Consider the following 10,761-nt stretch of genomic DNA (forward strand, 5'->3'; position numbering starts at 1 on the left):
ACCACCTCTGTAATATACAAGATGGAGATGAAATGTGTGTAACTAATTAATTTTCAAACTTATCGCTTTCGGTACCCTTTCTGATGTATCATGTAGTGTTGATTGGCTAAGTTTTTTCAAACAGCCGAGATTCAAGTTCATGCAATTTTTGTTGGGTCTATCCATCCACTTTCGTGATGTGTTATGTTGTGAATCGTGTGTTGGTAGAAATCGGGTTTAAACAATTTCTAAAAATCCCAGCATTGCACAAAAATTTAGAGTTGATTTGAGTTTAATGTAATATGTTATGAAAAGTGCTTTTGGCTCTCGAGTTCCAATGCTCTCTCCATTTTAAAAAAAGTTAAAAGGCATTTTTACAAGTTATCAAACAATTTGAAAATAATTCTGAAGATTGTTAGTGATACATACCACAATTATGGAAAATCTCAACCCAAAATTCTTTTTATTTTGCGCTAGACAAAAATGACAAAATCTGATATGTTTTGGTGATTTGAAAATGAATAGTCAGATCTACAATTTTGTTATTTTTTTGTTGCTCAAAATAGAAAGTATTTGAAACTAATATTTTACACGTTTGTGGGACACATCATTAACTATATGCTAAATTCTTTTCAGAATTTTTTGAAACTCAAATATATGATTTTGATATTTTTAAACGAGATCACTGGTGTCCATGTGCACCAAATCTTTGTCCAATACTAGGTAAGATGCAACAATAGATTTGTATCGTAGTGTGAACATCACCAAATCACTTAGATTGATGCATCCATCTGAGAAACAAGTATGCAAGGATGCAACTCAAATTGTATGTTTATGTACAAAATTCTACACATAGATAAGAGTTGTGGAACCTATTTTAAAACATCATAGAGCAGAGACAAGGAGGACACGAATGATTTATTGCCATCAGAGTTATCGTCGTATATAAACAACTGAATATTACCATATGTTATTGAATAAATAGTGTATAAAAAGTGAAGGTATGAGTTTATCTTAAAATATCATGAAATAATTATCCATCACATGTGGCATCACATGCAAAATAACATGTGTCTACCAGCAGAATCCTTAAAGAGCTCTAAGCTCCCAGGGTTCCGGGCGTCTGTGGTTGCTCCACCGAGTCCGTCATGTTCGTCCCCACCTGCCAGCGTGTTAGTCATTTTCACCGCGTGAGATTGTTTCGTGTCGCTGCGTCCTCGTTCGGTGTGACGCAAGGTCGGTTTCCTTCTACTTTTTCTGTGTGCCGTATTTAGGATGGCGTCCCTTCCCACGTCTCCTCCTCTTCTCCACCGGCTGCTGCGGCCAGCCTCCACCAAGCCATCACCGCACCTCCAGCTCCCTCGCTTGACCTCCGCCCCCATCTGGAACACAAGCAACCGGATGAGGACACCCTGCCATGGATCTCTCTCTTTCTCTCCCAAACAAATTAGGCAGCGGTGGAGGCAAACCCTAGCACGGTCGTGTGGCGAGATTGGGGTCGGCGATGGTGGCCGCAGTTGGTGGATGGCGGCGGCCGCTGCCATGGTCTGGGGGAGGCATTGGGTGAGGGTAGCGGCGCTCGGTCTGACGCTTTGCGCAGGCCGTCACTGGTGGGGCTTCAGTGTTCCATCCACAATGGAATTCATGCAGAAAAAGGTACGATCCAATCTATCCTCTCCAGGTCGCCACTTCATCCGCCTCTTAAGTGATGATGTCTTTTAAGATCTTTGCCGCTCTCTGCTACCAAGCCATTGCTCACCGCTCTGTCAAAAAAAAAAAACCATTGCTCACCGTTGACTGTTGTGTCTTTCTACAACATAGGCAAACCCAGACCCAACGCAAGAAGAGAAATGATGTGAGATACATCAAACGCGAGCCATCAGAGAAAGGTCCGCGTTTCCAGTACAACCCATACTGAAATACATGTAGTATTCCTCCATGCACACTATGCACCTTATTTCTTCAACATTTTAATAACTATGCAATTACAGTGCTTCTTATCTCCTGTACTGGGGCACTACACTCTACGTGTTTTACAAATTTTTAACTTGACAAAGTATCAAATGTAATGGATCGGGGTTTCCTCAGAATATTACTATAAGTTATGTGACATTCAACTACGCCTCTTCTACCTAAATACAAGCAGCTATGTCAATGCTCTTAAGTTAGAGTTTCTTAAGAGAAACCGACTTTGATCTTTGAAGACAAACTTTTGAATCAGAGTTTATTCAGGCTGTTGTAAATTTTCTTCGTTGATTGTAATGATGTTCTTCATTATTGCATATCTAAATTCTCAAGATTTGTAAGTGATTTTCAGGTGTGCAGCTTCTACCTGCATACAAGTAGCTATGCGCATGCTCCTAATTCACCTGGCTGTTAGAGAAACTGAAATTTAGCTTTGACAATAGAAGGCAAATCTTCTAAATGAGAAATAATTCAGGTTATCAATATCTACATGGACAAGAATTATGGCTATTTGTTTATCTCATGGATTTTTGAACTATGATCATTATTAGGGCAATTTCATGCTTATATTTTTCCTTTTTTGGGGAAAAGGAGCATGAACGAATATTAGTATTTCAAATACCTACTGCACTAATCTATGTTAATAAATATTATATTTCATATACATTTTATATCATCGAGCAATGGATCCAAATTCTATTTGATATAGTTTCCTTCATGGGATTTTGTTATTAGTATGCTGTACCACTACATTACACACTTGATTTTCCATATCAGATACCGATAGTTTCATTTGCTGACATACACTCAAGTAATGATCCAAAATTTATGCTAACAGCTAAAGGATACCACCCTATCTCTTTGGGTGTAATCACGCCGCATTATCTGTCCACCTTTCTGGCTGGAAATTGGTTCAGCGCTTCCCCAATCAAATTGTATGCTCCCTCGCCTCCATGGTGCAGCTGCATAGGGTTTTGGGGAAACCGTTCATCCTTGCTGGACTTCCCTTGCTTCAGCTTCTCAACGACTCCCCGACTATGGCCAGGTTGAAGTTCTGAAGCCACAGTCAGATCTTCCACTCCATGATTTCCTTTTCCCATGTCTTTGTTTTTTGTCTGAGTTTTGCAGATTCTTAATTTTAACTTGCTTCAGGAAGGTGATTTTCGCAAATATGATGTCCAACGTCTGGTGTCTTCAGGCGCGGAGACGAGTGTCATGGCATCATGTGTCGGATGAGGAAGGTGCTCGAGAATTTTAAACGATTGTCTTAATTGTCCATGAATTATCATAGCTTCATGATAGATTGCAATTGGCAAAAAAAAACTGCTAATTTCATATTTAGCTTAGCAGTACAGTTGGTTGCAAAATAATATTTATGGTGGTTTTACATAGCCTAGGTGCAAGCCTTCTATGTGCTAGGAATTACATCATCTAGCAATAGGCAATATGTTCTAGCGATCTTACCAATATTAGAACTTCATATCAGATGCATATAACCAAGTTAATCGAAAAATTGGTTGTGATGCATTCTTGATTGTTGAATGTGAACAAACAAGCCAAATTTTGGTTGGAAAAAGGTTGAAGACATAGCATGGTATGTTTTCAGCTTTGCACTTCTTGGTTCAAGTTACCAAGGTGACAATACTTACTATAAGTAAATTCAGTTTAGTTGTGAAAATAATCTGAAGGCTGACATGAAAAAATGTATTGCATCTACTGACATTTGAAAGTATGAATTATGGATGAGGCCAGATTAATCGAAGTTTTCCGGAGTGTCTATATATTGCATCTACTAACATTTGAGTGTATGTATTATGGATGAAGCCAGATTAATCAAAGTTTTCCAGAGTGTCTATATTTTATTTTCCAGATTTCAAACAAATATATTTGATATATCTGCATATAATTATGATGTAGTATTTTTTTGAATCATCATTTACAACTTTATTATTCTAATATATATTTCCTGCAATTATTTATTTGTGGCCTTGTTTTCACTTTCCCATTTACTCTACTAATTGTGAGATCTCATTAATTGTAGCTATGACGCTAATTGGAATCCCTGGAGGTACTAAGTCGTCCTTCTGAATAGTCTAGCTGTAAAGTTTAGGGCCTGAAAGTGAAGGAATGGTTTTGAACTGTCAGGTTTATCCCTACTATGCTTAACCAAATGGCTCAGATTCTTCTGATTATTTGTTATAGTTTAAAATAGCCGGCTATCTCATTTAGCCATTTTTTTTGGAGGCTATAAAAGGCTATAGCCGGGTTATAGTGGGCTACTCCATTTAGCCTTTTTTAATTGGAATATTTCAGTCACGTCTTACCAAAATAAGAGGAAAACTACGACTCAAACACGATTCGTGATACAATTTATTTTTTCAATTTTTCAAGGCAAACACGTATTCAATTATTAAACCCACAAGTTTTATCTAATTGTATTGAACGCACATTCAGGAAAAAAAATAGAAGAGAAATTCAAAATACAGTAGGTTTAGCGGCTAAATTACAGGCTAAATAGGGGCTAATAGGGCTATAGCCTGCTATAAACGGTTTTTCTCATTTAGCCTATAAATGGCATAGCCGCAGCGGCAGGTCTCCGGAAAGGCTATAGCCGGCTATTTAAAACTTTATTATTTGTCCTTACACAAGCCCCTGTTTCTGTTTCCATTTCAGTGAGGTCACAACCAAATTGTTATTTGAATATCTAAATGTTCTGTATGCCATTGTTTGTTAAAGAAAAAGATGCATTTAGGCATTACTAGCATGGCATAGAAGAATAGTAAAATAACAGATCTTCAACATTAGCCATGCCCATGTATTTGTCGTATGTGTAACCTGATGATTTCCTGTGTTTTGGTTCTGCTACATAGACCAAAGGATATACTACTCCACTACACATGCTTCTCTGAAATTAACGGACAAATTGCATAGTATTTTGTACCCAGCAATGGTCCCTTTTCTCAAAATAATAATAATGGTCACGGAGAAGCTAATTCACAGTAGTGAAGGACATGTTCTTTTTCTGAAAACCACTGTTCAAAAACTAGGCCGATTCAACGATTACTAGGCCGATTAATCGCTACTAGGGGCTTGACCGTGTCGATTACTACTAATCTCTTGTGTTAATCCTTTAGCCCGATTAATCAGTCTGAAAGTCCGATTACTAGGTATTTTCCCGATTAACTACCACAATTGGTCAAAAAAGTTACAATATTTTCAATGCATATCGTTAATACAGGCGCTACCCCTCCCCAATTAAGTAGATTTTGCGAAGCTCGCGCTTGAATGCAGCCTCTAGTAGCTTCATTTTCACTATTGCCAAATAGTTTCTTGCCCTTCGAGACCAGTTACTCATAGTTTTCCAGACCTCAGATACAGGAGCTCGATAACCATGAGGAGCTCGTCTAGGAACTGGAGGACGCCTTCAACAAGTTAGGTGGTTGAGGTATAACAGGGGTCGTACCCTAGGTAGGTGGTGGGAGAACATAAACTTCAGAGGTGAGAGGAGAAGAAGTGGAAGGAACGCGACTTCGGCTAGTGGATCCTGATTCGCTCCTGACCTTAAAGATTAGGTCATGGAGGAGAAGCGTACAAGTTTTTCTAGGATTTTAGGCTTTTGAGAAGTAGTGAGAGACATATAGAGGCTCATATACTATTATTTTTCTTATATAAATTGTTTTAAGTGCTAATTTGTGTAAGTTGCACCGATTAATAGTCGACCGATTAAATCAGTTAATCGTCTGAATTCCGATTAATCGCTACCCCCAAGCCGGCCGAGCAGTTAACGGTTACCGATTTCCTTAACATTGCTGAAAACCACAACATGTTTGGTCTTTATTTCAGGTCCATACATATGCCTCCTTGAACCTAACAATGCCATGACTCCATTTTATCCCTTGCTCAGAAATGTTTGAGGTTAGTCTGAAGAGCATTCGTGAGTTTTCCAATCTTTTACCTGATTCTTGTTTTGTGCCTGCATAAAACAGCTATGCACAAGCATGCTTTTCTCTATTACTTTATCTGGTCTCTAACACTTGGCAAATTTACGCTTCTAATAATATTCATTGTATGTTTATAGGTACAAGTGTACAACTACATGCATAGTGCGTACTGTAGTTCTTGATTGATAGGCAGTGCATTATGAAGATGGTGGTGCTGCTAAACTGATCGTAAAATGGACAAGACTGTTGAATCCATAAACATTTTTTTCTTAAAGACTGGTGTTTATGTATAGATGCATGCAACAAACTAGGATCAGTGGCCAATGCGAGAAATGGGAGAGCACGCACTTCCTAGATTTTCACTTTATTCTTCTGAGTTCTAATAGCAAAATAATTTTTTTAAAGAGTGAATTCAACTTTTACCCAAAATTGTGAATTCACTGAGAGTTCTTGCAAAATACTACATCTAGGGATCTTTGAACATGTTCTACCGCACTTTTTAGTGTTTGGTATGTTGTATAAGATAATATCGGCATGTTAGGTTAATGTTGCATGAAAAAATATGTTAAAATCTGAAGGTGTCAACGACGATCATGTCCAGCCTTCTCTTCTTCATATGTACCATTCCTCATTATTGTCCTGATATTTTTTTTGAACAAGTTGTCCTGATATTTTTGAGTCCCAATCATCGTCTTACACCTTGCCAAACACATATATATCAGGGAAACATGGTCCAAAGTTCATAAATGAGGTGATCTAGATGGGCTATAAAGTGTCACAAATGCATAATTGGGAGGTAAAAAGTGTGATTCGCTCTTCTTATAATCCTCTTCCTGCAATCTTCCTTAAGCCACATAAGGGCAAAGGTCTTCTTATATTATGCAGTTTCAGTTCCACTTGATAGTGTCTTGGTTTTACAGTTACTTCTCCCGAACGCTTCACGTTAACTTCAAAACGAATCTAAATCTAACCCTCTATATATGGGAGCAACAAATATTGTTTGTAATGTATATTATCTTATTACCGTGGTTTTTGTTTCATTGTTACCGAAAACATATATAAGTCTTGCTACATTTTGTATTTTCATATTTCATTCACATGACAGAGAATTGTGTCTTGCAGCTGATTAGTCCTTTATGCATCGTGCTTATCTATATGAATAATGTATCTTGAAAGCACAGTACACCGAAAATATTCAACGCGCGCAGCAACGCGTGCGAGGTCCTTCTAGTATGGCCCTTCTTTATAAGCATTAATGTGCAGCGAGAGCAGTCACATGCAACTATAATTAAATCATGACATGACCTGCTAGGTCAAGCTTCTATAAAAACGGCGCTCTTTGGCTTGTTGCTAAACAATGCACCGATGAGTATTGGGGTTGAGAGATCAACTTACAAATATCTTTTCACAAGCGATGGCTATAATATATGGTAATGGTAGGCAATGGGAACAAGATTTCAACCCACATTGTTGTTGAGCACATGCATGCATAACCTATGACTTCGCGGAGTACACATACATCATGGAAGTAAAGACATGGAAGAGCAAGCTCTTTGTCACTTACAAGAGTAAGATCTCCAAATGGCCACAAATCGTGCAACAATATCTTTTCATCAATGTGCCATCCAATTAGAATTAAATCAAATACTAGTAGTAACATGACCTTCTTGACTTTCTTTATGTGTTGCTCATTAATGCGCAAATGGTTGCGGCTTCTCTCTGGCAAAACCTTTCATGTCTGTCTCATAAGAAGAGACGTGGAGGATGTTCAATTTTATTTTCCTTCGTAACTTTTTTTATACTTGTTGTTTCAAAAATGTATGGATGATGAACTATATGTGTATGTTAATATGGATGGTGAACTAGAGTCATTTATGTTGGTGTAGAAATTAATTTTGTTTTCAACCTGAAATGAGTGTGATGAATAAGATGCGTGTGTTTGCTTTGAAACTACCATTGTTGAACTTTTTGTGTGAAAATGGTTGATGTAAACATTTTTTAAAAAATATTGTGTGAAGCAAACATCGAAGTCTTGTGAGCTACGTGACCTTAAAGCACACGGTGTTGACTGAAACATCGTCTCTTGCGCCACCAACAAAAAATTGTCCATGTCTCAGTTGCCAATGTGGCTCCCACATGGGTGGCATGAATATGGCAACATACCACAACTTCGTTTCCGCTGAGGGTTTTGGCCATGACTGATGGGTCTCTATGAATTAGTACATGTACCCGTATCACCTAAGGACACTTATTAGTTGAATGTTAAATGCAAGAAGGGAAAATGGAGTATGTCGAGTCATAACTGCCATCTAGCCTCAAGCTGGTTAGAGTGTGGGAAACAGCCTGCCTCGCTCAATCCGTGAAGTTGTCTTGTAGGAATGAGTGAGTAATTGTCGCGTAAATGGGCTATCACCTGAAAGGTATGTAGTTGCGACTACAAAAGTAAATAGGAGCTAAAAGAATATTATGCTTTATGAAAAAGGATAAAGGTGAACAAGAACAACTTAGATGATACAAACATAAAGGAAAGGAGAAAGAACAAGTAACAAAGAAGATCTAGATAAAGGAGCAAGGTAACTGTCGAGGAGACACGAGATGCAAGCTTTTTTTAACGGTTCTGTAATTGGATCGGCTTTGCCCTCTTTGGGGATGGTTATAAGATGTGTTCAGGCTGACGTAACCCCGCCGTAGAACCATTTAAAAAAATACATTTTTATGGTAGATACATATATAATCTAAATAAAATTAAGACATCTTTTTCGGCACCAAGGGAGTATTAATTTTCCATATATTTGGAAATTGAATGGAACCAAAGGAATTTTACCACCCTTTCAACCTGGTATATTTCCCACCAAGTAACACGACTTGTACTGAGATTCAGATAACCAGCATATCCGCGGCCCCTACCCACGATGAGGCAGCCGGCTCCCCATGGGACTCATATCTTCGGAGAAGTGTTCCTCGTTGCCGCGATGGTCAAGTGTTCTTTTTATACCCCGGCGATGGTCACCTGCTCGACGCGGTTCATGTCGGACGAGTAAGGAAGGCCCCAGCAAAGCCTCCTTCCTTCACCCGACGACCCCGCCTCGCCGAACAGCACACTCTGCCCCGGCCGAACCCCCTCGTTCAGGTCCTCGAGCGACATGTCCCCCTCCAGCGCCCTCACTATCTGCACCAAGAAAAACACCACGGCCACTTCCCGTGAACATCTGCAGAAGACAGGGCATGCGTCGAGCGACATTGTACCTGGCTCATCTTGGGGCGCTTCTTGGCCGACTGCCGGACGCAGGCCGCGGCACTGGCCGCCACGCGCGCCATCTCCACCGGGTCGTAGCTGCCATCCAGCCTCGGGTCAGCAACGGGGTCGTAGTCGCCGCCGGCCAGCGCGCGCGACAGGGCCGGCCTCGCCCAGTCCACGAGGCCGTCTTCCAGGAACAGCTGCGTGGTCGCGTCGATGGGCCGCCGCCCCGTCAGGAGCTCCAGCAGCACCACGCCGTAGGAGAACACGTCCGACTTCTCCGTCAGCCGCCCGCTCGACGCGTACTCCGGCGCTAGGTACCCGAACGTCCCCATGACGCGGGTCGAGACGTGCGTGTTGTTGTCCGACGCCAGCTTGGCTAGCCCGAAGTCCGCGACCATCGCCTCGAAGTTGTTGTCGAGGAGGATGTTGGCGGATTTGATGTCGCGGTGGATGATCCGTGGCTGGCCTTCATGGTTGCCACATGAACATGACAATTCAGTCATCAGAATTCAGAAACACAGTTGCCTGCCGTTAGCAATGGAGATGCTGAGACTAGCTAGCGATGCATGCTCACAGTCTTCGTGCAGGTAGGCGAGCCCCTTCGCCGACCCGAGCGCGATGCGCAGCCTCGTCGCCCATGCCATCGGCGGCAACCCTTTCCCTGCAACCCAGCGCGCCAACCAACCATCAGTATCTGAAGCTAATTAAGGCAGCTATGGACGGCCACACGTAGCCGAGGCTGACCATGGAGGTGGAACTCGAGCGTCTTGTTGGGGACGAACTCGTAGACGAGCATGCGGCTGGTGCCGGCGATGCAGTAGCCGACGAGGGACACGAGGTGGCGGTGGTGCACCCGGCTGATGATGTCCACCTCGGCCTGGAACTCGCGCTCCCCCTGGCCGCTCCCGGACTTGAGCTGCTTCACGGCCACCGCCTTGCCACTGGGGAGCACCCCCTTGTGCACGTACCCGAATCCGCCCTGCCCGAGCAGGTTCGCCTGCGAGAAGTCGCCCGTCGCCGCCGCGAGCTCCTCGTAGGTGAACGTGCCCTTGCCGAACACCAGCGCCTCTTGCGGTGCCGGCGTATGCAGCGGCTGGCCGGAGTTCATGTCGGGCGGCACCTGCCAGGAGCCACCCGGCGGGCCGGACGTGCTCGTCGACGGCCCCGCGCCCGTGTCGCTCTGCCATTGCGGCTGCGGTTCGCTGGCGTAGCTCGTGCTGTTGCCTGTGGTTGACACGCCATGCATGTCAGTGGTGGTCAACTACAGTGCACAAATCAAGAGAAAGCAGGAACACCACGAGTAGAAATGGCGATCGATGGCAGCTTCCTAAGCATTGCGCATTACCTTGGTGTCCGGAGCTATTATCTGCGTAGAAATGCATCGGGTTGCGAGGCTTCCGCCGCCTCCTCGGCGCCGTCCTCCTCGAGCAGCACACGCAGGCGGCAATGAGGAGCGCAAGAAGGGCTGCCGCCCCGGCGGCAGCGAAAACGATCTCAGCCGGGCTGACGCGGCGCACGTAAGCCTGCTCCGACCTGCTCGAGTCACCCGTGCCTCTAGAGGATTGGGCAGATGGAGTGTGGATCCCGGCCGGTGACGCCGGAGCGCCATGGGACTTGGACGGCGCCGCCGGAGGC

At 42.9% G+C, this 10,761-nt stretch overlaps 1 protein-coding gene across 1 annotated transcript; it reads right to left on the reverse strand.

Moving 5' to 3' along the window:
* Window positions 1–8,625: 8,625 nt before the first annotated feature.
* Window positions 8,626–10,256, reverse strand: LOC124702798 (proline-rich receptor-like protein kinase PERK4). Its single transcript, XM_047234963.1, has 4 exons — window positions 9,871–10,256; window positions 9,701–9,787; window positions 9,132–9,592; window positions 8,626–9,054 (listed from the first exon to the last, which is right to left on the reverse strand). The coding sequence occupies exons 1-4, from the start codon at window positions 10,232–10,234 to the stop codon at window positions 8,875–8,877; spliced, it is 1,092 nt and encodes a 363-aa protein (XP_047090919.1). The 5' UTR covers window positions 10,235–10,256; the 3' UTR covers window positions 8,626–8,874.
* Between the last annotated feature and the right edge of the window lie 505 nt (window positions 10,257–10,761).

Source organism: Lolium rigidum, chromosome 3, assembly GCF_022539505.1.
Source record: "Lolium rigidum isolate FL_2022 chromosome 3, APGP_CSIRO_Lrig_0.1, whole genome shotgun sequence".
NCBI lineage: Eukaryota > Viridiplantae > Streptophyta > Magnoliopsida > Poales > Poaceae > Lolium > Lolium rigidum.

Excerpts from the sequence above, each read along its gene's own strand:
- LOC124702798 (XM_047234963.1), bottom strand. The coding sequence starts at position 10,234 with ATGAACTCCGGCCAGCCGCTGCATACGCCGGCACCGCAAGAGGCGCTG. Across the intron at positions 9,788-9,870 it reads GCTCGAGTTCCACCTCCATG|GGAAAGGGTTGCCGCCGATG; the intron begins GTCAGCCTCGGC and ends GCTGGGTTGCAG. Across the intron at positions 9,593-9,700 it reads CGCCTACCTGCACGAAGACT|GCCAGCCACGGATCATCCAC; the intron begins GTGAGCATGCAT and ends GCAACCATGAAG.